Source organism: Pelecanus crispus, chromosome 7, assembly GCF_030463565.1.
Source record: "Pelecanus crispus isolate bPelCri1 chromosome 7, bPelCri1.pri, whole genome shotgun sequence".
In the NCBI taxonomy this organism is placed as follows: domain Eukaryota; kingdom Metazoa; phylum Chordata; class Aves; order Pelecaniformes; family Pelecanidae; genus Pelecanus; species Pelecanus crispus.
Window position 1 is genome coordinate 37,165,306 of NC_134649.1, and position 25,887 is coordinate 37,191,192.

Genomic DNA, 25,887 nt, shown 5'->3' on the forward strand with positions numbered 1-25,887 from the left:
CCTGCAGCAACATAACTGAAAAAACTCTGGCCTTAGTCATGTAGACATTTTAAGTTTCATTTCATGCATCCATTCAACTAAAGTTAATGGGACTGGTACAGACAGGGCAGATGCTACTCCGTGCTTCCCTCTGCCACCGAGCACATTATCTACTTAAGTTATAAAGAAATTCTCGTCTTTGTTGCTAACAACATCTTATAACATCAAGCAAATATAACTTAGGTAATTAGCACACTATGCTGGTTTCTTATTTGCATTTGTCTTGCAGCCAACAATGCATACCAGTTATGTATTTTAAATATTGTGATAGCTAGCTTAGTTAAATTTTAGGCCAGTCTGCCATACACTTATGCTAACACCACTTTAACAAAAAAAAAAAAAAAAATTAAGAAAGAGACAAGAGATTTTTTGCTGCAGAATCATACGGTGAATACGGTGAAACGGGATGTGAAACTGATCCAAACAGTAATTATTCCTTCTAGTTTATTTTTCAGCCCCATCGGTTCCCTAACGCAGTTCCACCACGCAATTTCGTAGATGTTTGCCTGTTGCACAAAATGGCAAAGAGCAGCAGGGAGTTAAAAAAAAACCCCTGCAGACTGCGGCAGCGTCGCTAACGCATCGCCACCGTTTGACTTTCATTTAACGGTGCGAGGAAAACGCTTCCAGCACTGGGATGATTTCGTTGCATACCTTAGCGATCCGGAGGAAACCGAATGATGAAGACTACTTGCATTGACACTATTATTACACCCTTTTAAAAATCTTTTAACACCTAGATGCCACGGAAATTAGCGCTAGTCGTACGTAAAGCAAGCCGGCGATGTATGTCATACACGTCTCGGCACGGGATGAAAACCATTCACAATGGCACGCTGCCGGGACAGCCAGCGGAATGAAAACAGCTGCTTGGAAATAATTCGGCTCACCTCCGGCTGTCGCCGGCGAAGGCTTTCCCTTCCCACAGGACCCTCCCCCCCGCACGCCCCGCCAGACCCCGCCGGAGCGCGCGCCCCCCCCCCCCCCCCCAGCCGCCGTTCGGGATCCCGCACAATCACGCTCCCCTCCCAACACCGCCGGGCTTCCCCCCGCCGCTGCGCAACACCGGCACCAGAGAGGAAGCGCCCGATTCCGGCGGGGCCCTGCCGCGGAGCCGCCCGCCCGCCCCCGCAGGGAGCGCTGCCCGCGAGCCCACCCCGGCGCGCGCGGCGCCCCCGCGCCCCGCCCCCGCCGCGCTCCCGCCGCCTCGCCTACCTCCACGGCCTGGCCCAGCTCCAGGTCGAAGCCCACCACGCACACACAGTGCAGCCAGGCCGAGAAACGGTCCCAGGGCAGCAGCGACAGGCACCCGTCCGGACCGTCTGGCTCCGCCAGCGCTGCTGCTGCTGCTGCTGCTGCTGCTGCTGCTGCTGCTGCTGCGTCCTCCCCGGCGCCGCCCGGGCTCCGCTCCCGCAGCGACATGGCGCTGCCGGCCCCGCGCCGCCCGGCCGCCGCCGCGCCGGCTCCGGCCTCGGCCCAGCCGCGGGGAGCCACGTGACCGCCGGCGCACCGCCTCCTCCGCGCCCCCTCGGGGACTGGAGCCGCCCGAAGCGGGAGAGCCCACGCGGGCGGCGGGGAGAGGGGGCGGGCAGCGCCGGAGAGCCCAAACCATTGCCGCGGGGGGGGGGGGAGTAGGCGCGGAGCTCCCCCGGCCGGGGCACGCAGCGCCACCCCGCGGCCCGCAAGGGACGGGACGGGACGGGACGGGACGGGACGGGACGGGCGGAGCCGCCGCCCCGCAGCGCCCACCCGCGGAAACCCGCCTCGTCCCTCCTGCCTCGCCCACGAACCCGCCTCGTCCCTCCTGCCTCGCCCACGAACCCGCCTCGTCCCTCCTGCCTCGCCCACGAACCCACCTCCTTCCTCCTGCCTCGCCCACGAACCCGCCTCGTCCCTCCTGCCTCGCCCACGAACCCGCCTCCTTCCTCCTGCCTCGCCCACGAACCCGCCTCGTCCCTCCTGCCTCGCCCACGAACCCGCCTCCTTCCTTCTGCCTCGCCCACGAACCCGCCTCGTCCCTCCTGCCTCGCCCACGAACCCGCCTCCTTCCTCCTGCCTCGCCCACGAACCCGCCTCGTCCCTCCTGCCTCGCCCACGAACCCGCCTCCTGCCTCGCCCACGAACCCACCTCCTTCCTCCTGCCTCGCCCACGAACCCGCCTCGTCCCTCCTGCCTCGCCCACGAACCCGCCTCCTTCCTTCTGCCTCGCCCACGAACCCGCCTCGTCCCTCCTGCCTCGCCCACGAACCCGCCTCGTCCCTCCTGCCTCGCCCACGAACCCGCCTCCTTCCTCCTGCCTCGCCCACGAACCCGCCTCGTCCCTCCTGCCTCGCCCACGAACCCGCCTCCTTCCTTCTGCCTCGCCCACAAACTCGTCTCCTTCCTCCTGCCTCGCCCACGAACCCGCCTCGTCCCTCCTGCCTCGCCCACGCACTGCGCGCCCCGCGCAAGGCCGGCCCGGCCTGGCACCGCATCGAGCTCTGAACGAGCGATGCATTGCCTCGTGCGCCTCGCTGTGAGGGAGAACGTTGGCGTTTCTGTCACCACTCCCATTTTTATATATTTTTTTTTAATCAAACAAAACATAAGGAGGACTTTTTTTTTATGAGGAGGGTGGTGAGGCACTGGACCACGCTGCCCAGAGAAGCTGTGGATGCCCCATCCCTGGAAGTGTTCAAGGCCAGGTTGGACGGGGCTTTGAGCAACCTCGTCTAGCGGAAGACGTCCCTGCCCATGGCAGGGGGCTTGGAACGAGATGGTCGTTAAAGGTCCCTTCCAACCCAAACCATTCCGTAATTCCATGATTCTCCTGGCGGGGGGCTCGAGGCAGAGCAACCTTGCCCTAGAGAGCAGGTTGCCCACCTGCGCTGGCGCTTCAGCAGGGCGCTAGCGTGCGGGAACTTCTGCAGCAACGTACCGGAGGCAAATAATCACAACTGTTTTTTCCCGTTTGGCACGTCAGTCAACGGCATCTGGACAAGGTTATCGCTAAGTAATTAATAGGCGTGTCTTACGTCATGTCCTACACGACGCTGAGCATCTGTCTGGAGTCAGATGGAAACATCCCACAGGCTGATGGTTGGACTTTACCCTAGACTGCGCAGGAAACTGGAAAAGTGAAAACATCCAAATCTCTTAAAACCTATTTTAGTGCCTTAGCCAAAACCCAAGCCCTTTATTTAATAATGCAAGATCTTTCAAATATTCTTTTAGCACAGTCCATGTCCCATTTATATTTCAGTAGGAACCATTTTGTGGAGTTGAAAGTACCACATAGCTACTTTATTAAACAACAACAACAAAGTCACCACCACCACTCCCCTCCTGACCTGTAACTCTTCTTACTTAGTTATTTGCACTAGACTTTTGGTTGACTCCTACCAGAACAGCTTCAACCGTAGCAGATGCAGACGGGCTGGCTGCCTGAATTACTACATGCCGGTTTTTCCCAATAGAAGTTGCAAATATTAAAACCAAGATACCACACCTATACATACCTAATAGAAAATTTACGACTCTCTACATGCACTGTTTCCTTAAGACCCATTAACAACATTTGTTTATCTATCAAAACCAAACTGCTGGAAATTAAAGTATGCTTTGATCAAGACAGTAATTTCTGAGACAAAGGAGGAACAAACATGTAACTCAGAAAAAAATTACAATACACAAAATTATCATTGTAATAATTTAAGATATAGCAGCCTTCCGTTATCATAAACCATTAGTGGCAAAGTCAATTTTAGATACAAACGAAGATATGAATGGAGTTAGGTAGCGTGCAATGGGAGTGGCTGCACAGCCAGGCTCTTGCTGTCTCTACTTGCTTCAGGTATTTTACTATGATGGCATGTAAGACTCACGAACTTTTCCAACAGTTAACTCCTGAGTTCTGTAAAAGATTACTATCCAAAATAAGACATGACTAAGACTTAGCTTCATCAGGTTAAACTCAGCAATGATTCTGCAGTGGTATTTAATTTGCTGTTTCCATTTAAGAGCTGAAACAGGGCCTGGCCAAAAGCTTTTATCACTTGGTTTAAGAAAAAGTATCATCTCACAGCTTTTTACGAGCCTTCCCTTGCCTATATTTTTATACTTTCCCTTGTTTACATTCTTGCTATCATGGGCAGAACAAAATTTTAGCTATTATTGTCATGCATTCCCTTCCAGTTTTTGTTGGCCTCTATTTGTAAGTTTTCAGGTGCATAAAAAGTATAAACATATGCAAATAAAAGAAGAGTAATAAAGTACTTGGTAAGACTGATACTCTGCTTATTTTGTTAAATAATAACCAATAACTTAATTCCACTTGATGCTTAACAGAAATAATCTTTTGGCAGGAGAAAGTTTAGAGAAGAGAGACACGATCTTTGAGAAAGAAGTCACTGAAAAAGAGAGGATTCTCACCTACTGGAGATATTTCTAATTACTAGGGAAACATTAGTTCGGGAAGATTTTCACCTAGCCATTTCAAATACATTTTAGTTTTGGTAAAATGTGATGATCTTCCTCAGTTGAGAAAGGATGTCAGTTGTTTAAGAAAAAGAAAAAAAAATATTTCTGCATGTATTTTAATATTGTAACATTTAGAACAACTGAGACTGCTTTCTCCTTCAAGAAGCATAACAGTGCAGGACAAAATACAGACTTCAAAGTTGGGAATTTATTAACTGAGACTGCTTTGCTACAAATTGCAATACAGTCTCATGAAATAGTAGGGCTCTGCATATGGAATTTGGCCCTACAAAGCTCCATGAACTCTGCCTTATTTTGCAGAAAGACAGCAATCTGTTCATATAAATATTCGGCAGGGTTTGGACAAGAGTATCTTCTAGAAAAACCATCCCCTGTGATCTCAGTTGCTGGAATGAGTATAGGCCTATGTGGGACAGCTGGATTCTGAAGAGCCAAAACTGTTCAGCGTTTGAGCCCGTTTTGCTTTCTTCCACCCTCTATCTTCCTCCTACAGCTGCTATCTCTACCGTTCTATCCCGCCTCTCTCAGCGGGATGCTTTCTATCAGGTAGCAGCAAATGTTGGCCAATTTCCATCAGCTTCAGTAGGGAGTGACTGTGCAGACTGTTCATATCCACTGAGTAACACCAAAGAATTGCATAAACATCTTCTGCTCATGTCACCTTCCCCCCTCCACCCCCCGCCTTGAGATTTCAATTTAAAGCAGTACTTTATTTGCACCCAAAAATTAGAACTTGTCTAATAAATACATTTATTTAAAACAAACAACAGAAATGCCACACGTATTTTTAAAACACTTTTCCTTATTTTTCAAACAGCCACAGAAAACATCAAACACTTCAAAAAGTCAACCTCGTATTAATAGAAAAGCAACAAAGAGCTGGTTACATGATGACTATGTTCTACTAAAACGATAAAGCAGTGAAAATGCCAGATATACCAACTTAACTAATTTCATTAGAAATTAAGAAATACTGTATGTAAAATTAGTTCTATATTAGCATAATACTGTATTAATAGCATGTTACTTTATACTTATTTATATATGCCATATACATATATTATCAACACCCTATACAATGTATATGGTATATATACATAGATAGGATATATAAAGTACATTTATAAACAATATGTTATATATAATTGTATAAAAAGAACATATGCATATATTTAATATATAATATAAATTAAATTGTATGTTCTATGTATGCTTACTATGTATATTACATTAATATAACTGCCTGTTATGTTAGCAAGATACTCACTTCTATACTGGGTACGACTATCTCTTAATAAGCTTAATGCAAACTAGAAATAGGAGCAGGGAAGGATCTGAACAAAAACGAGATAAATGGAGAATCCACCTGACAACTGAGGATTAAACCAGCTGAGTTGCTTATTCTTTCAAAAGTAATGCTGAAAGATAATGCAATTGTTCTTTACATAATCACTCAGAGAGTTAAAAAAATCAAGAACAGAAATTAAGTCTGAAACTAAATAGCAATGATAGTGCTACAATAAAAAAAGTTTAACCATCCTTGAATAAACATGGACTGATAATTAGCATAAATTTTCTAATCACTGGAGAAATAAGGTTTTGAATTAATTTTCCAACAAGAGTAGCGGGGAGTAAAGTCCTGTAAGTTTTGAGGAGCTTGGTAAGCTTATAAAGGATTTCGTGTCATCACCGCCACTGGAAGCTGAGGGACTCAGTGCTCAGATACACACATACCAATGTCTCTATCTGTACAGAATCTTTTACAAACTGGTTTACATACAGTGGTTGAAACACTGTACAACAAAGTTCATCGTTAAAACTGAAGTGTAAATCATCTCTTCGATGTGTTACAGGCTTTGTGTTATCTATTAATCTAGGATAATTTGGCTCTTTTTCAATGCTATCATGAAACCAGCAAATAACCTATTAGCAAATACCTGTTGTTGTTTTCTGGTAATGAAAAAAACTCATTCTGAGGACATGATCTTGCTTCATTTACTTCCCATGATACACCAGCATGGACAGAAACACACTGCTAGAGAACACATTTGTAGAATGTGTATGTATTCGGCAGCTCCTAAAAGAAACAGGTATCCAAAAGCTCAAATTGTATTGTTGCTGTCTTGACATACACTGCAACTACACCATTTACGCCTGTGACTGTCCAGCGATACACACTATCATGCATGCGCAGAATATTGTGAGTTTTACCAAGAACTGCAACCAGGTTATTTCAACAAATTGTGGTATCACCACAATGTCACAATAATCTTACCACTCCTTGTTTAACTTACTTTGTGAGAACACTTTTCCTACTTAAGAAAAAAGTGATTACCTTTTCAGTCACTGGGCCTCAAAAGCAACTATAGATCAGCAAATATTTATCTGAGCTAGTTAGTCTTATATGCCATACAGCTAGTCTTCCGCCCCAGTCCTCTAGTGGACACAAAGCGATTGCTGCAAACTACGTTTTTGTAGTGTTAACATTCAAATTGACACATCTAATAGCTCCAGGAAAAGGAGCCTACTGCTCGGAAACTATTCATTACTTTCTGACAGTTCAGATTGATTCTGAATGTCTCAGAAGCTACTTCTGAGGCAAGTTTGTTTGGCAAAAGATAACAACATTAGGATGTAAATAACATCTGCTGCATTTCATCATCCTGAAACAGACAGCAGCTCTTTAGGGGACAAATGTGACAGTTACCTCCCTTCCATTTCCCTTATCCAAGATGGCCATAGCGCAGGCTGTTTCTGCCCTCAGCTATGATGGCTATCATAACATTTTTATGGACTTCCTGCCCGGAAAAAGGATGGCCACCTAAGCAGCACCTTGCTGCCCTTACCTAACATGGCTGCCAAAGCTGACTGCCTCTTCTGGTTGTGTGGCAAACAGTGGTTCGCAGAAAGGAAGCATGAGCTTACACATCCTCCTTACTCCTGCTGAGCACAGTATAGCGGCTGAGCATTTTATACTGAACTCTTTTCATCCACCTGTCGCTTTCCACAGTTCTAAGACGGACATTTTCTGGTAAGCATCAAATACCTCATAAAATACCCATGCAATAATTGTATCCTCATTTCAGAATGCAACCACTTTTAGTATTTTGAACTTAGTCTACGAGTCTACCCCGCTAACTTTTGAACTCATTAGGCAGTTTTGAAATAGAAGTAAAAAAGTCTGAGAGATTACTAAACCCATCCAACTTCTCTGAAAGCTGGCACTCATGCAGAAAAGGCAGGCTCCAATTAATGCCCTCGCTGAAAAGTAGGTAGAACTCTGTTGTTACATGAGCCGCTTGGCAGTGCCAAAAAGTATTAGAAAGGTAGCTGGCACGTACCGTTGCTTCCCCCATGGGACTGTCAAAATGGGATTTCTCCAGGGGATGGAGAAGGGTTCAGGGTACCATAACATGGCAGTGGCTTACAGTTTAAAGGACACAGATACTTAGGGTATTAGTTCATTCTACTGGTCACAGGAAGACTTGAGAAAGATACTGTACAGACCATACAGTAACAAATTTGTTTGAATCTCAATATCTAAAAACTACAAATACTTACAGAGAACAGCAGAAAAAGATATCCACTGCTCCGCTTATCTTTTTTACTTGACTCTTTTAGGCCCTATAGATGGTAATGGTTCTCATCTTTAATTTTACTTTCTGACTTCTTTCTCCATTAAGCATGCATACAAAAATATTTTAAAAGTGCTCTCATAAACATTCTTTTCATTCCAACACCTGTAGTACCCTTTGTTCCCACTTTTTACACCTTTGCAACTCTAAAACGTTCTCAATTATTTCTACTTTTGCAACTCTTTCCTTCAAATCTAACTCCTGATGGACTTAAATTTATTCCCCATTTTCCCCATCCTCTTTTTATACGCCTTTCCTTCCCCTTTTTGATTACTTATGGCACCTTGTGTGCTATAAGCAATAGCCATACTGAATTTCCATTTATTTAAAAAATGAGTAAATTAGAAATATATTTATCACAGTAGTACAGTCTCATAAACAAGCTGATGAAAGCCATGAAGTGGCATGCCAGATAATTTTTTGGTTTTCTCCTGTCAGGAGAACTGAACACTATGGATGTACAGTCCTAAAGCTTCCACCTATTAGTCTTTCTTTTTTTTGTCTTCAGAAATCAAACTTGTCTCTCATCTTAGATTTCATTTCTTTGCTTCCCAGATGTTACAGCCTAGTTCTGCTGTCTTTTTCTCATTGGATCACTGGAAGAAAACAGAAGAAAACTAGGCTGTAATGAATCACACACACACACCCCCCCCAAATCACAGTGCAGTCAATAAGAAAGGGAAAAAAATGAAGACAAGCCTGAGATTTTACTGTGCTATAAGTCTTAGCACAGCAATCACGCTTTCTCTCATACACCGCACTGCCTTACCTCAGTTGTTACTTAGTTCCCTCACATATTGCTGGCTAAACTGCCTGGCCCAGCTCCACTTCTCCACGGCTGCCTGGCCTTTCTGGCATCAGAAAACCCTCCCATATCCCTAATCCTAACACCTTGTCACGGGGTAATTATAGTGCAGGCACGACTCCAACATCTATCTTATATCAAACAATCTCCGCTTGTTTGCTTTATAGGGAATGACGGACTTAAAAATGAATTCGGACCGGAGAGACCTGTTCGGCAGTAGCCTAACGTATGACCTTGAAAAAGGAAGAACCTTTTCTTGGCTTCTAGAAAATGGGGATAAATAGGACGTTGGATGATGCTCCAAGACCTCCCGCGGGAAAACACTGCAGCAGTGACCCCACCTCTGCCCTGCCCTGCCCTGCCCTGCCCCGTCCCCGTCCCCGTCCCCTGCCTGGGCCTGCGGTGACCGCTCCGAGGGTTCCCGCCGCTCCAGCTGCCAACCTGTAACCAGAGACGGCAAAACACGGCCAGGATTTCTCCCTCCCCGAGACATGTCGAATGACACTGCGGCTTCCAAAATTTTCAACCTGGGATCATAAAACGGCAGGAGGACGGGGAAAGCAGGAGGGTGTCGGGGAGGCCCCTGCGCTCTCATGAGAGCTCTGCTGACAACGTGTGACCCCGGTTTCTCCTCAGGGCTCCCCTGCTTACCGCCAGAGGAGCCCCGCTCGCTCCTTCCCTCCCACCCCGCCAGGGCAGAGCTGAGGGCAACAGGGGAGAGGAAAGAGACGGCCCCCGGCCCCGGGGGCTCACTCACCTCCGAGACCTGCCCCGCTCCCACCTGCTAACGCGTCCTAGCTGTGCCCTTTCGCAGCAGCCCTTCACCCCTTCTCCCGCTTCACAGGAGGCCGCTCGGCCCCCCACACCCTCGCCCCTCACGCCTCAGCCCGCCGCCCCCCCTCCCCACCCCCCGCAGCGCTCCCCCCCCCACCCGCGCGCCCGGAAGAGGGCGGCAGCGGCAACGGGGCGGGGCCTCGGCCGCTGCCGCAGCTTCACTGGGCGCAGCGCGCCTGCGCGCACCCCGCTCCCGCGCCTGCGCAGCCGCCCGCGCGGGGGCTGGAGGCGGCCGCCGCGCCTTCCCTTTGGTCAGGCCCCGCCGAGGACGGCTCCTCCCTCCGCCTGCCCTCCCCCCCCGACCCCCGCCCCTCTCCGGCAGCGCCGCGGCTGCTACACCGGGTAGGTTTCCAGTCACTATGGCGGCCGCTGCGCTGAAGGTAAGGGAGGGAGCGGAGCCCTGGTGCGCCCCGTGCCTCCCTCGGGGCCGGGCAGCGCTAGGCCGGGGGGAGGCGCGGGCCGCTGGGGTAGGGACGCGTCTGACCCGGTTTGTTTTCGGCTCTGCAGGTCGGAGGAAAGTTTTCGTGGTCGGCGGCTGCCTGAGAGGCAGAGCTACCGAGCGGGAGGCGTCCGGGCCCGGCCGCCAGGCCTCTCCCGCCGCCGCAGGGCCGGCCGCCGCCGGGCCAGCGGAGCCGCGCTCGGCGGGCGGAGAGCGCGGGGGGCTGAGGAGCGGGCCCTCCTCATGCGCAGCCACCTGCGGAGGGGCTGAGCGCAGCGCAGGGGACGCCGCCTCTCCCGGCCCGCCGCTCCCCGCGCCGGGGGCTTTTGGCGGAGACTTCCTGGAGCAGCCCCCCTGCTCGCCTCCCTCCTCCGCCGGCCCCCGCGCCCCCGCCCGCCCGCCGGCCCGCCGCCAGCAGACCCGCCGCGGAGGGACGCTTGCCCGCTGCAGCCAGCCAGAGCCACCGCGGGCACCGCCTGGGAGCAACCTGTCAGTGCACCTCGTAGGCCGTCCCCGAAGGACCCTTCCCACGCGTTAGTTTGTCCCCGAGAGAAGGGGAGTTTGAAGCCCTGTCCATGCCTTATCAAGTTCCTTATCTGAGTGGCTGCCTGAAACTGTAGACCGGTTCAGCTTTATCTGGTGTAGGGGAGGAAAACAGTGTAGCTGTCATACCCCATCCTAAATCGAGGACCACCTATTCTGCTTTGGTTCAATACACGAAGATGGTGAAATGCGGATTGCCGTGTGAAGCGACTAGATCCCTGTTGTGGAGCGAGGGCTTCGTATTCACCTTCCAACTCCTGATCTGTGCGCTTTGAGAGAGGACGCTAATCCTTCTCCCTCGTCCCCCTTCCCTAAACCTTTCCTTGCTTCCATGTTGCATTGGTCAGAATTTTGGTCAGTGTTGTTTACGGAAGGGGGGGGGGGAAAGGCAGTTGAAGTTACAAACAAAAGTACTTGTATGACTCATCTACTTGGATTTAAGATATTCTATCCTTCTTTCAAGGAGCCTTTGCTTCTCTTTGAAGGAATCAGATGCTTGTTCCTATTCTTCCAGAGGATGATGGATTGAAAGTTGTACATTTTAGACTTTTTTTGAGCCACTGCTGATATTATTAAAAGACATAATGGGGCTTTTTCACTGGATTTTTGCCAGAATTAGTTTACACACTGAAACAATGAGTTGTTAGGCCTCTCATACGATAATGTTTGTCCTGCTTTAATATAAAGTTGCTGTGGAGGTTTGGGTCAAAAATTGTGGAGGACAGTCTGTCTGCATTAGAAGAGGCTCTCTTCATCTCTGGTTGGTGTGGCAACCCAAATCTGTCCTCGATGCCTTCAGCCTTGGCCATCTTCACTTGCCGCCCGAACTCTCATCCGTTTCAGGAGCGTCATGTCTACCTGGACGAGCCCGTCAAGATCGGCCGCTCAGTGGCTCGCTGCCGGCCAGCTCAGAACAATGCAACTTTTGACTGTAAAGTGCTGTCCAGGAACCATGCTCTTGTCTGGTTTGATCACAAGACAGGCAAGGTAAGATGTTTTCTTTATTTAAAAACAATGAACTGCACATTTGTTTTAGCAAGTTCTTGTAGATCACAGATCAGTTTGGTTTTGCTGTTATAAATACAGTTTCACATGGAAGGAGTAAGCTTTGTGTTATAGTTAAAATGATTACTTTTCAGGTAAGTTGATAATTTCTTACTAAGCAGAAACTTTAAATAATATTAAAAGTAGATAAAACTAACAGTTGAAAATGGTGATAAATACTGAAAAATTTGCATGTGTATTATTCATTGCTGGAAATAGGTGATTTTTAGGTGAGTAATAAAAATCTGAAAGCACAGGCTTGTATGAATGTAATGGTGCAACAGTATTTTTTCAAATGCTGAGAAATTACTATTTTATCTGAGCATGTAAATCTCATTGTGAGGATTGTCAAAAGCAGATTTAAAAAAAAAGTGCTGGCTTTGGCACTCTTCCTACTTGCACTTCTGAAATTTTCTAAAGAGTATTTTGTTCTTTGGGTGTGATAGAAGGTTTGTTACTGGCGGCAGGAGTGTAACAAATGGCATAGAAGATATTTTCTCATTGATAGTGAAAACGGTTTTAAAATGTATCCTGTGTTGTCTTAACTATTCCTTTCAAAAGGCTAACTATCTTGTGAAGTGAAATTTAGGGGTTCTGTAGTGCATGTTTTGTCCACTAGGGATTGAACTGGGACAAGTAAAGCTATTTTGCTTAATGACTGTCAAGTTAATTTTAAATATCCAGCAAGAAATTAACAAAGTGCAGATTGCAGTTGCTCAGCACTGTTGGTTTTTTTTTTTTTTTTTTCCCAAAATATTGATGTTATGCCCTGAAACTTCACATGCTCAAAATCAGCTCTGGTTTTTAGCTTCGCAGCATGCTCTTCTCTCAAATGTGGTCAGTGTAGCTCTTGATTTTAAGAATAATATGGTCTGTAATTAATGCAGTATTTTTTAGTAGTATGACACAGCATGAGGAACAGTACAACACAGTCAAAGTTCTTAAACCTTCCATTGTTAACTCTCCTATGTTATGCAATACCTGGGCATGATGGGACAAGACAAGTGTTTAATTTCTTAAGGCTGGGTTATGGCATGGCTTTCAAGTTACCTGTGCATAATTGTGCAAACTGCTATCTGTATTAGTGTTTCATTAAGCATGTTGTTTTGGGGCTGTTGTGTATGTGATGTGCATTCTTGGACACTTCAGAAAACTTAAATGCATGACATATTTTCAGTTAAGCTTAGTTTTTAACCTTTCTTGTTTGTCTTGACAAAGTAAAATGTTCCAATTTATTGTACTGTTTTAAAATTAAAAAGTATTATGCATGTAGCTTTTTATCAACATTTCTCATGATTTATAAAGATTTTAAGACTCCCGTGTGCTCTTTTATGGTTACAAATAGTCTAGCTGTATTACAGATGGTTAATTTGACAAAGCATGGAGCATTGAGCAAGTCTGCTAACTAATAGGCGAGCTTAAAAGACAGCTGTGGGAGGTTTTTTGTTTGTTTTTAAACTTCAGTTAGCTTTGGCTTTTCTAATACAGGTCAAAAAATTATATGCTTATTCATTTTATCTAGCTGATCTAAAATAGCAACTTGTTAGTAGTAAATAAGTGGATGGTATGTGATAGTTCTTGAGATACCGTCGTGAGGATTTGGTGGGGGTCTTGATGAAAATTGCCCAGGTGGATATCTGAATCAGTAGCTATAGTGATCAACTAAAGAGGGGGTTTAAGATCATGCGTAGGAATACATTACTGTAAATTTTGCGTGTTAGATGTTGTGGTACTGTAGAAGGTTTAAAGCATTGATACAGCAGTATGGAGAATTTTGGATTCTGTGTTCGTTTCTTGGCAATATGGGCTGGTTTTTCATCTGGTTGAGTATCTGAATGGTAAATTGTGAGAGAGTTGGGGAGGGAAAAATGCCTTGTTAGAGACAGTAGATATAAAATGCTGTTGTGAAAAGGCCGGTAGATGATGTCAGTAAATACAGTCTTAATCTTGAATCGCAAAAACTGCTTTAAAGAATTCTGTGGTGTTTTCAAAGTACAAACAAAACCATAAAACTATGCTAGAAGATTTGCTTGCAGCAACGTTTATTATCACTGTTTACAGAACTTCTTATAAGTACATCTCATTTAGGAATATGTCATTACCCTATCAGTGACCTGTATTTAAACCTGCATAAATTCTTTTTGCCATGGTATTTGTAAACATTTCTTAAAAGCTTATATGTAGGACTTCTATCAATTCTGGGTTTTATGAAAGATGAAACACCTTGAAATGTTAATTTACTAACAGAGAAAAACCTTGAAATAATTCAAAATAGTTCATGAATGATCTGGGGCTGCAGTTTCATAAGTTGTGGACTTTGGCAATACCAGTTTCTGGCATTCCCAGTCGACTCAGTCCAGTCCCTGTGCTGCCTCTTGAGCTAGCTGCCTTTCAGTTATACTCTAATATTAATTTTTTTTTCTTGATCATTTGCAGTTTTGTTTGGTTTGTTTTAGTGAATCATGTGAGTGATCCTGTTTACTACTAGTCTGTAAACAACTGTATCAGCATAATCTGTAAAGAAGGGTAGAAACCGAAGAGAGGGAACATCAGTAAGCAGTGGCGAGTAAACTAGTATACAGGTTTTTTCTGAGGCAGAGGTAGGCTTAAGCTGAAGTATGTCACGTAAGTAGACCAAGTTGAAGATGACATGTTACTTAGAGTTGAAAGATGTGAATGTTTACTTTGTATAAAGGCACTTCACTTATGCATGGAAAAGGTACATGCTCAAAGGAGATAATATCTATGTAACACCAGCATTATTAAGGATAAAAGTAGGATGAGTCTTCAAGATCACCGGCAAATAGCAATTAAAAGCAGATATTTAAAGTTGGATTTGCTTTTAAAAAATATTTTTAATGTAATATGTAAGCCTAAATATGTGTAAGATAAAGGTGGAAGGAGGTGGGGGGGGGAATATATGGACTCAGACTTTTTCTGTGCTTAGTAATACTTTTACAGACAGCCAGTGCAATGCCTCTTTTTTGCTTGTGTTTGTAGAAACAGTGTAGTATCTCCTTGTGGATTTTTCATACAGCAATAACATTAGAAGCTTATGCTTAGAATTGATTTTTTTTTTTTTTTGAGTAATTACAACTTAATGAATCTTTTTAAGAGATGCCTGAAAAAGTGAGTCACTAGATATGTAGGAAGTGGATGTTGTGCTGAGCATGGAGTGTTCCAAAAAGTGTGAATCAAAGCAAAAGAAAAAGTGGGCTATAGTTCAGAAAATCTAAATATGTCTGTTCAGCTTCTATCACTGCATATGGACAGAAACTCTGTAAAAACTGCTGAATTGAAACAGTCTTAAACTTTTTTGTTTGTTTTCTTGTTTTTTTGTTTTTAAAAATAAGCAAGTTGAAAACCCTTGAGAATTTGTATGTGACTTCTTCCAGGCTGAAATGCTTCTGGCAGATGTGGTGGAAGCTTTTAGTAGAAATCTGAAGTTTCCGACAGATATCCAGACTTTCAAAAATTGGAATTATTCAGTGCATTAGATTGTTGTGCGTTGCTATTATAAGTACCTCTTGTAGAGAATCCATTGCTACAGTTTACTAAAGGTGCTGAGAAACTGCATGAGAAATAAGTATTTTTGTAGACCAAAAGGACTCCAAATAACTGGTCATTTTTAAGAACTGAGAAAAAATGTGTAGGCTCAAGTTTCTGTGTTAGGGTGGTAGCTAATAGTACTGTTTTCATTTAATTCAACGTGGGTATGAATTGAATTGAGCACATTTATAGTATCTTGGTTACAGAAATGTTAACTAGTAAATTGAGAGCCAAATAGTCCACATGATAGTAAATGTAGCAAATTAAATTTATTAAGGCTGTGCTTTATAGCTTCTAGGCTTAAAAGATGTGAGACAAAAGTGTTATAGAACACTTCCTGCAGGGAGCACTCTCTTTAAAGAAAAGAAAACAAACCAACCCTGTGTCCGCACCTCCCCTCCCCCCCCCCCCCCCCCAAAAAAAAAAAAAATCAAAGAACAACAGACCAATAACAAACAAAAACCCAACACCCCAAAACAACTACCCCAAAGGTACAGCCAGGGAATTACAGACTGGCTAGCTTTGAGTCCCTGGGAAAATCATGGAACAAGTTTTGGAACACTTTTCTGGGCATGTGAACAAGATGATTTGGTAATGGTCAGTATGGATTTAGCAGGGATAAATCATGTCTGACGAGTCTGGTTCCCTTGTATGATAAAATGACTAGATTTGTGGGCAAGGGAGAGCAGTGCACGCTATTTACCTTGCCTTTAGCAGGGTTTTGACTGTTTCCTGTGATGGTCTTCTGTCTAAATTAGGGCACTGCAGTCTGAGTGTACAAGCTACTAGATGAGTAAAATAAAACTAGTTTGAGGATCAAGCTCAGTGGTAGCGGTTAGTAGGTGGTGCTCTACCTGGATGCTGGTAACAAGTAGAATACTGCAGGAGTCTGTATTACAACCTGGCCTGTTCAACATTTTTATCAATGACCTGAAGGACATGGTGAAGTACGCTCTAATCAAGTTTGAAGATGACACCAAATCTGGGAGTGCTGGTGTGGTGGAGAATGAGTTGATATGCTTAGGGGCAGGGCTGCCACCCAGAGGGACCTGGCTTTACTGAACGAATGGGCGGACGGGAACCTCAGGAGTCTGAACAAGGACAAATGTGAAGTCCTGAGCTTGGAAAGGAAGAATCCTTTGCAGCTTGTTAGACCATATCTAGGATACTGCATCTAATTTTTGACCACCAATGCAAGAAAAACATTGATAAAAAGGAGTTGAAAGATTAAATACTCTCTTTTCTTGCTGTATTGTACTAGGGATAAAAGTATATTGACCATGTAAGAAAGAAGAGAAAGAATTTGTAAAAAGGAAATATGTTGTTCATTTAACATCACATAAAATGTTTTGTGGAGATCAAGACTTTGGCAAGATTCAAGAAGTTTAGGACATCTTCTCTGGACATCCTGTTTGTTCAGAAGTATTTTTGTGAATCTATCTTACAAAATTTAGTGGGATATGAAAATGGTATTTGGGGTTGCAGGACGTTAATGGGAGATTTTTTCTGCTGCTTCCTATCGAGATTCCCGTGTGATACTCTGGGCTATTTGGTCCTGATCTATGTAAGGGATGTTTAATTTCTCATATATCAGGAGCACTTCTTTTGGTAGATACCATGTCTTATTCATTTTTTCTTCTATTACATCTTTTCAGCTTTCTGTTACGACTGTTGTCTTTGAGAGCTGAACAAATGTTCCATGTTTCAGTACTTTTGATGTTGCTGTATGCTTACAGTCTGTAGTGTCTGTAGAGGAGATGCTTTATCTTCCAAACATTGAATGTTTATTCCAAGTGCCCTGGGAGACTGACCTGGGATCTGCTGTCATACACTAAGGTGAAATTTCAGTGCTTAGATGCTTTTGGTAAGAGGGTCATGTCAGCCAGCCCTTACATACACCTGTTAATATTTTTATGTAAGTGCTTTTCACCCTGAATGAACTATCCAATTTTATGCTGATATAATCATAAGAGTAATATGGGGTAGATAGTTCTTGGTTTCGGCAAACTTCACCACTGTACTTCTTTTAGAACTCAGTGTAGGAGTGCTGGTGGCCATTTATAGTAGAGGTGAGTTACTGCTGACGAGGATTTCCCTGCAGAGATACCATCTAGAGCCACTGCTGCAGAGCTAATACTGTAATTCTTGGAGCTGATCCATTGCAGTCATGATGCATCTATCCTGAGCCAGGAACACCAACACATTGATTAGGTTTTACAAACAAACGAAAATCCCTTTTGTATTTGCAGTGAATTTTTACAAACCTTAAATGAACCAGGTTACTTAGCAGCAATGAAGGCCAGTAAATGTGTTTTCCTTAGATCTCTAGTGGGATGGTTCGGGTTTGCTCCTGGTCCCATGCTTATAAATGTAAAACCTTGCTTCCCTAATACACTTTCATTATCTAAAATTCTTTTTGACTTTGACTTTCTTTCACGTTAGTTGCAGCAATCCATTGATCATTTGCAGGTGGATTTATATTACACTGGAGAAATATTTTTGATTTGGCTTTGCCCTCTCATTTTTCTTACTGAATTTGAACAGTTTTGGTTGTGTTGTTACCTAATTAAAGTAACTGAATTTATGTATGCTGTAAAGGGCCATGTGGGTTAGCAGTGTCTAACTATGTCAGTGTGCTACTTTGGTTGTGTTGATTTGAATCTGATCTAGCTAAAACTGCAAAATATGTAGACAAATACTCAGCTGATTTGTTGCATTTTGGTGTTTGTAATTTCTTTAATAGATAATATAAACTGAAAAGGATTATTGTTTGTGGGACCTGGCAAGTGAAAGGGAAGGAAGAATGCTGTCTCCATCCCTAAAGCTAGCAATTTTACAGGCTATTGCTACTAAATTATACGATTGTTTGTTGTCTCTGGATTTTCTTTTGAGTCACATCAATAATTGCTTCCTGTTAATGTTGCTCACTTGCAGAGAGTTTGGATTATCCAAGAGCTCCACGTTTAGTTCAATATTGCTGTGACAATGGATTAACATTTACCAACTTGTCTTTCTTTCCAGAAACATTTCTGCTTCTAGGAGAATTGGTGGAAGGGGGCTTGCACTATTGTCATGTTTTTGTTGAGTATAGACAAGTGTTTTTTCAGTCTGCTTTAGGAGTGGGAACCTCAGGCAGAGGGATGGATTGGACTGTACCATCCATCTTAAGCCCCTGCAAGAAGACATATCTGTCTGCCAGAGACCCAGAACAGTTTCCTTTTTGAAAAGGAAAATAATTGTGCTGGAGCCAGACACTTAATCGGATACAATTTTTGTGTTATGTTGTACCAGACACACATGCATGTGATTGAGCAAAGTCTTACAGTTTATTTCAGTCTTGAGAAAGTATAAATAAATGATGAACTTCCAGCAGGCTTATAATAGGAAGTCCAGAATCCTGCACTAACACTGTAGTTGAGTGGAAAAACAGAAAATAATAGCAGCAGTTCAGCCTTTTTTACTTTTGTAAACATGTAAAAAGTAAGTATTAAAAGTACTGGGATTAGTCAAGAGTAGTTAAGGGCATGAGGAATTTATAATATCTTTACAAAGTTAAGGAACATTTCAGTATTGATAGTTGAACTAGGGTGCATACTGGAGGGAAATATGTGCTATTCTTAGACCTTTTTAGGTTATAAAATAACAGTAACCAACCATCAAAAAGACTGAAGAATTGTTGATAGGCTCAATCACAAATGTTCTAAGAGTGCAAAATAGTGAGAACTTGTAACTAAATACAAAAATCTTGACAGTATTGTGCTACTGTTAAAATAAATTTGTCCCCAGTTAGAACATCTTGTTCATTTTTGGTTTTCATATGATAATTCGAATGTGTTGAAAATATTTATTGACAGAAAGACTTCAATATAGGAAACATGCAACATCTGAGATATGGAAGCTATATAAGAACAGACAAGTGACCTTTTGTTCTCATATTAAGAGACTATTGAAAATAAAACTAAGAACAAGTTATGCTGTATATTGTCATAACTACAGTTGCAGTAGTTCTGTAAAAATAAAATGAATGCAAGAGCTTAAGATACAAGAGTTGTGGATGCTTGTAACTGTGTATTGAGTAATAACCTTTTTAAAGGAAGGAATGCAAATGCTTGTGTTTCAAATCAAAGAAGAAAAGCTCTGTTATGGGCCAAATAGGTATTTGTACAGCAGGTTCTTTTGAAGACATTTGGTACTAGCTGCTGCTATTTGCATATGCCATTAGTCTTATCTGATATAGCAGTTTTTGCTTTTAACTGGCACTTTTTCAGAGTTGTTCCTTTTCTGGATGTTGAGCAAGATAAGTTTAAACTTAGATTTTCTAAAACTTTGATGTCTTTGATGCAATATTATTGATGTTCTGTGAGAGGTTTTTTGCTTGTTTAACACACCCCTCCAGCAGATTTTGATGACTCTGCTTTGCTTTCTATTTTTTAATTGCTTTTCTTGAAGTGTAATACTTAACTGTATAGGGTAGAAGACAGATCTCTTGGTTTTGCCGTTCTGGGCTTTTAACCTGCCTATCTGTTTGCCTTTTAAATTTCTGGTGATCTTTCCCAGTAATTCCTGGCAAAAGTAATTGCCATTCTTCTCTTTTTTTGGTGGTTAGCTATAATAGCTGAATGGACTTTTGGGCAATAGCATTGCAAATCAGTTTTGGTGGTATTATTACTTGCAGTTTTATTCTGGCAGTGCTGTTTTCTGCACTTACACTTACTGTTTCCAGGTGCTTGAAGAAATAGAGCTTTTGGGAGGCATAATGAATTACTTGTAATTCTTCACATATTTAATTTTGTTATTAAAAAAAAAATAAAAGCTTTTTTTTAATATCTGGTTGTGAAAGACTCCATTCTGCAGCCAAACTGTTTTTTTCAAGTCTTTGATCTCGGTAGGTAATTGCAACTCCTTGTTGTTTTCTTGCTTATCATTACGGGGATTGCTCTTGCTGAATGCCAGAGGACTTTTAAGGCTATGTGAAGTCAGTATAATCATATATTATTAAGGGACAAAGTATAAGTTTGATGAAGTTTCTTTTGTTTCTATGGATTCTAGAACTGTAAGTCATTATGTATCATAGGGTGGTATTTACTTTAAGGGAGATTACAATACTACGAACAAACACAGGCAAATTCTATGACATGGATGTACTGTCAGAGGGTAAGTTAGGTTGGTATGGACCTGTGGAGGTCATCCAGTCCTATCCTCTGCTTTGCAGCAGGTCTAATTAGTTTAGGTTCCTTGTGGACTTGGGATAGAATTTTGGGTGCAAAATTAATCCCTACCAACAAATAAGCTTCTGAGGCTAGGGTCAGGCATATTTGCTAGGTAGGCTAGCTTGTGTTGCTGTTGTCTTAAGTTTTGTTCTGAACTTTTTGGGTGTGTATGTATATATAAATTTAGTATTATGAAATACCAGGGGTATTTCTTTTATAGAATTCCCACCAAAATGGGTCAGATAGAAATTCTCTTAAAATTTACTTGGAGGAAAAGAAGCACTAAATGAAAGATGTAAGAATGTTCCCAGTTCCACACCTAATTCCATAAGGGTGGAAATAACACAACACTTTCACTTACAGCTCTCAACCACTACTTCCTTTTTAAGAACTCAAAGGGGAAATTTTTTTTTTTCCGATCTTCCTCTTTGAGAGCTTTTCCTAGATGGCATATTCCAGTAGTTCTAAGAGAAAGCCAGGAATACAAATCATCATAGAAAGGGCGTATTTGCTTTTGTAATCTGTGTAACTAGTTGATGTTAGGTAAAGCTACTTGGTTGTGCTGTTTAAGCAGTGCTTTTGGTAGGTATATAAATGTTGTCTGTGACTATAAGTCAATGATTTGGTCTATGAACAGAGGGCTTCCTAGCTAATTAAAGGAAGAACTGATAGACTGCTATTATATTAATAGTATGTTACCTGTAACATAGAAAGGCATGTGGATATTTTAAGTCTATTTGAATGCTCTTTACCCATGGTGTCATCCTGATTTTTAGTTAAATTTATGAATTTGACTTAATTAGCAAGTTAGAAGTATGTATGCTGTGTTTGGATAACTTTTAACTTTGATTTAAACAGAAGGTAAAATGGTTTTGGTGGTTTCTGTACTGGAACAAATGCATAGCATTGGCATACATGGACAACTTTCTCTCAAAACTAATTTTTTATTTTGGAATCTGTGTACACATGCTCCCTCACCTACTGAAATCAGTATAAGTTATACATACATCCTATTGCAGAATATTATCTCCTGGTAAATTTTACATTTTAGCTGCAGGTTGATGTGCTCTGACCCCATGTGCCAGAAATGGGCTTGGGAAGGGTTAGTTTGGCAAAACACTGCACCAACACAGCTGTCCCGCTTTCTTTGAGCCATTCTGGGACATCCAGACTGCATTCCTGTGGGCTCCTTAGGCCATCCTGTACTGGGATTTTGCCCACTTCACAGCCTGGTGTAAATGTTTCTGCAGCTGAACAATTTTTTATGCAGATGTGTGGATAGGTGGGTTGTGTTGGTTTTTTTTGTTTCCCCTGGTTGATCAAATGAAAATGTGCTCAATTTTCTTCTCTTTCCCACATAGCTTTATGTTGAGCCTTCCCAGGATAGGTGTTACTGGATGAATTTTAGATGATGACATAATTTTTATAAACTAATATTAAAGGACCTTGATGACTAGTCTTTTGAGATCTGTAACTTGTACTCTTTGATGTATTTTATAATTTAAACTTGCTGTACGCATCTTCCTTTATAATTGCAGTTCCGTGTTTCCAAAAGATTTACAAAAATAATTGCTTTGTAGTATCCTTTAAAAACCTTTTATGAAGGTGTAGTTTTGAGTCTAATGTTAGGGTACCTGTAATCTTGTAACATTATTTCAGTGACTGGATCTGCTTGCTGGTGTCATGCCTCAAATTAATTCTAGAAAGTATGTTACATACTTATGCTTTAAATATTGCTTTAGACAGGTTTTATACTGGTGAGCAAAGCTGAGTGGAAACTGTTCTCTCCTACCCAGAGCAAAAGTTTTCAGACAGAAGGATTTAAGAAATAGTAAGTGCTTGCTTGTGGACATTTGGAAAAGGTAATAATTTTATTTGACTGCTGCACTCATGCTGAGGTGTCCCAAGTATTCTTTTTCATGGGACAGCTGTAGTTGTGGACCAAGTCCTTGTTGTGATACATGAAAGTGCTATTTAATTGTTGACAGTACTCAGAGTTGGTAATTTGTATAGTATTATAGTGATTTAAAATTGAGGTCCATTGTCTGCATCCAAAAGGGAGGTCTTGCCTGCTTGATGTTCAATAAGGTCACTGTTGTTAGTAATAAGGATACTTTTTTTGATACCATCAGGGTTAAAGCTGTTTGCTGAGACACAATACAACTGTGATTTTTCCATTAGGGCTAAAACTGTAAGTTACTTTGCAATTAGAAATATCTGGTGATCTGAATCTCTTTTACCTTTTCTTAAGCTGGAATAAAACCTCAGGAATTGTATCATGAATATCTGCTTGATGGCATATTAAAAAGAAAAAAGAAGAAAAGGAAATGAAAAAACTGACCTCCCAGAATTGAGGCATTTGCATCTGATTTTTTTTTTTTTACAAAAAAACTTGCTGAATTTTTTTATTTTGAAATTTCTGTTCCTGCTTTGATAAACAAACCTTTAGAAAGAACCGTATGACCTTGCATGAAGAACAACTATGATGGGAGGAATGTCTTGTATATTTATTTTATATAATCAGAAGTGGTAATGTTAGTTAAAGTACAGCTTGTTTAAAATGTAAAGCATTGAGATACCTGTCTACACTTGAGGCATAGTAAGGGTATTATCATTTAAATGTCTGAATTATAACAATTAACGTATTTGTTTAACTTGCTAATAGTGTATTAAGCCAAACTTACAAGTTTTGAAAACATTCTCGTTTAAATACTTGAGTTGTTTGTTTTTCTCAAGTATTACGGCTTCATGTTCTGGAAAATAGATGTGGATGACTGTTTTGTATAAAATAAAGTATTAACTTTTTTTTTCGGACATGTTGATATTGCACTTGGGTAAAACTGTTAAAAATGTCCCATAGCAGGAAGCTTCTATGTCTTGCGTCTTCCCACAATGCTAATAAGAAATTGCATTATGAAAACTGTGGTAGAATATGGAGTCTTTGTTACTTTCTGCAAAACTCAGTGCTGCAATTCAGAGACGAATCATGCTAGTTAGTTTCCAATTCTACTCTCTTGCAGGATTTCATTCCAAATCAAAAGGTACTTCTTTCAATATCGATTTCTACGTTCCTCTGTGCTTTCTAGATCCCTTGACAGAACAACTAAAGCTAATATAGCATGAAACAAAATCTTGTCAACTTGTTCTGCATTGTCCAGTAGAAATATCTTTCAGAAAATCCAAGGTCACTGAACCTACACATTTCTGAAAATGTGGGTGGTAATGCTATTTTAGAACAAGATGCTATTGCTAGTGTTAGGGCAGTAATCTAGCAAGTTAACAGGAAGAGTGAAATGGATTAGGTACCAAAAAAGCACAATGAACCACAACATCGGAGTAGATTGTTCCTTGTTTCATTTATCTAATCCTCATGAGACCTAAAGCCTACCTAGCAGTGAGTGCCTCTCTCTGTGTTGTGTTTCTTTGTGGATTTTTGGATAGTAACTTCCTTTTATTAGTAATGTGTATATATTGCCATTAGAAAATATGGTACTTCGGGTTGTGGAATTAAGTTTCCCTTTATTTTTTTCTACCGAGAAGGTAAAAAATAACATTCTGCAAAATACTGATTCTTAGCAAGGTATATGACAAAACTGAAGAAATGAGAACAAATCTGTGGTAGAAGAAGTCATGGGTGCACAGAACTTTCCCAAACCGGTTCTCAAAAGTCAGATGAGCCCTTCTGCATAACTGGTCCTTCATCCGTCCTATCCTCTGCATGCTAACTCTCACACTTGGGCCACTCTTAAAACAGCTAGACCTTAGACTTCAGCTCCCTTGTCTATGCTCTGTACTGTTGGTCCTGTCTTCTTTCCACTCATTGAGAGGAAAAGAATTCCAAGCTTTCATGAAGAGCCTTCTCCTGTTGTGGTTTAATCCCAGCTGGCAACTGAGCACCACCCAGCTGTTTGCTCTCTCCCCCCAGGTGGGATGGGGGAGAAAATCAGAAGAGTAGAAGTGAGAAAACTCATGGGTTGAGATAGAAGACAGTTTAATAGGTAAAACAAAAGCCATGTGCACAAGCAAACCAAGGAATGTATTCGCTACTTCCCACCGGCAGGCAGGTGTTCAGCCATCTCCAGGAATGCAGGGCTCTAACTGTTACTTGGGAAGACAAACAGCACCAGTCTGAACGTCCCCTTGCTTCCTTCTTCTTCCCCCAGCTTTATATGCTGAGCATGACATCGTATGGTATGGAATATCCCTTGGGTCAGTGGGGGTCAGCTGTCCCAGCTGTGTCCCCTCCCAACTTCTTGTGCACCCCCAGCCTACTTGCTGGCAGGGTGGGGTAAGAAGCAGAAAAGGCCTTGACTGTGTGTAAGCACTGCTCAGCAGTAAAGAAAACACTCCTGTATTATCAACGCTGTTTTTAGCACAAATCCAAACCATAGCTCCATACTGGCTACTATGAAGAAAATTAACTCCATCCCAGCCAAAAGCACATCTACCCTGTCTGGTTTTGAGCACCACTTCCCCATTGGAGTCTATAAGGCTGTCTTCCTGAAAGTCATTGTTATTCTAGCTGCCACCTTCCTCTTACTACTGTCCCTTTCTGCACCGTAAGAGAAATTCCCAACAATCTGTGGTAGCATCCCATCTCAGCTGCACTTTTGATTCCTGTCCTCTTTTGTCCACGTGGGTTCAAGGTAAGTGTCATGTGGTGATGGGGCAGCCTGACATAAGTGATTTTAGGGGCTGGAAAGAGGAAAATTAGGGGAAAGAGTTCTGGTTCTGTGTCTCATTCCTTCTAAATACAAGCAACCAGTTCTTGAGGTCACCTTCTCTGATTTGAGCCTGCTAGCCTGATCGAAAGGTGGTCTGCAGGTGCTTAGGTATCATGGGGGCAGGAAGCATATCTGTATGGTCTGTAGAGTAGAGTTTCTTATCAGCACTTAGGTACAAATCACTTTTCAGTACTAGGGATAAACGATCAGGTGAAAAGAGCACTGAAGATACCATGGAGTTTGCATTGGAAATTCTACGAAGATGGGATAGAGACAAGAGGATTGAAGTTGCAAGTGGATGAAGTGATGCAAAAAAGAATATTGAAACTTAAGAACAATTGAAGTCACGATTACACACTTTAGGTTGCAAGTTGCTCTTTTTTTTTAAAAAAAAAAAAAAAAAAAACCAACAGGAAACATGTATTACCACTTCTCCTTTTTAAATTTACTTGTACCATGAAGCATAGGTGCTTGAAGAGCAGAGTTCTGTGCTGTTGAAAAAAATCATCGTAAAGGTTAAAATTATTACTTAAGGTAACAAAGCTTTTCCTTGGAAATTTTCTATGTTAAGTCTGCTATTTGGATA

At 42.4% G+C, this 25,887-nt stretch overlaps 2 protein-coding genes and 1 long non-coding RNA gene across 29 annotated transcripts in view; 1 reads left to right on the top strand and 2 right to left on the bottom strand.

The window, feature by feature from the left end:
• The window catches only part of DENND6A (DENN domain containing 6A), a 33,773-nt gene extending 32,312 nt beyond the window's left edge, over positions 1 to 1,461 (bottom strand). Inside the window, exons 1-2 of one of the 2 annotated variants that reach the window (XM_075714120.1) lie at positions 1,417 to 1,461; positions 1,255 to 1,365 (exon numbers count right to left, since the gene is read on the bottom strand). In XM_075714120.1, coding sequence (XP_075570235.1) covers positions 1,255 to 1,365; positions 1,417 to 1,461 — 156 coding nt within the window. Of the gene's footprint in view, positions 1 to 1,254 lie in introns of both variants that reach the window. The other variant, XM_075714119.1, reaches the window with a different exon arrangement.
• A 3,790-nt stretch (positions 1,462 to 5,251) lies between these two features.
• On the bottom strand, positions 5,252 to 9,623 carry LOC142593907 (uncharacterized). The gene is made up of 2 exons (XR_012831197.1): positions 9,400 to 9,623; positions 5,252 to 8,749 (listed from the first exon to the last, which is right to left on the bottom strand). It is a non-coding gene; the product is annotated as an uncharacterized LOC142593907 (long non-coding RNA).
• A 1,048-nt stretch (positions 9,624 to 10,671) lies between these two features.
• The window catches only part of SLMAP (sarcolemma associated protein), an 87,797-nt gene continuing 72,581 nt past the window's right edge, over positions 10,672 to 25,887 (top strand). For all 26 annotated transcript variants that reach the window (XM_075713471.1, XM_075713478.1, XM_075713474.1 and 23 more), the window contains exon 1: positions 10,672 to 11,761. In XM_075713471.1, the coding sequence (XP_075569586.1) occupies positions 11,564 to 11,761 (198 nt within the window). In that variant the 5' untranslated portion in view covers positions 10,672 to 11,563. The remainder of the gene's footprint in view (positions 11,762 to 25,887) is intronic.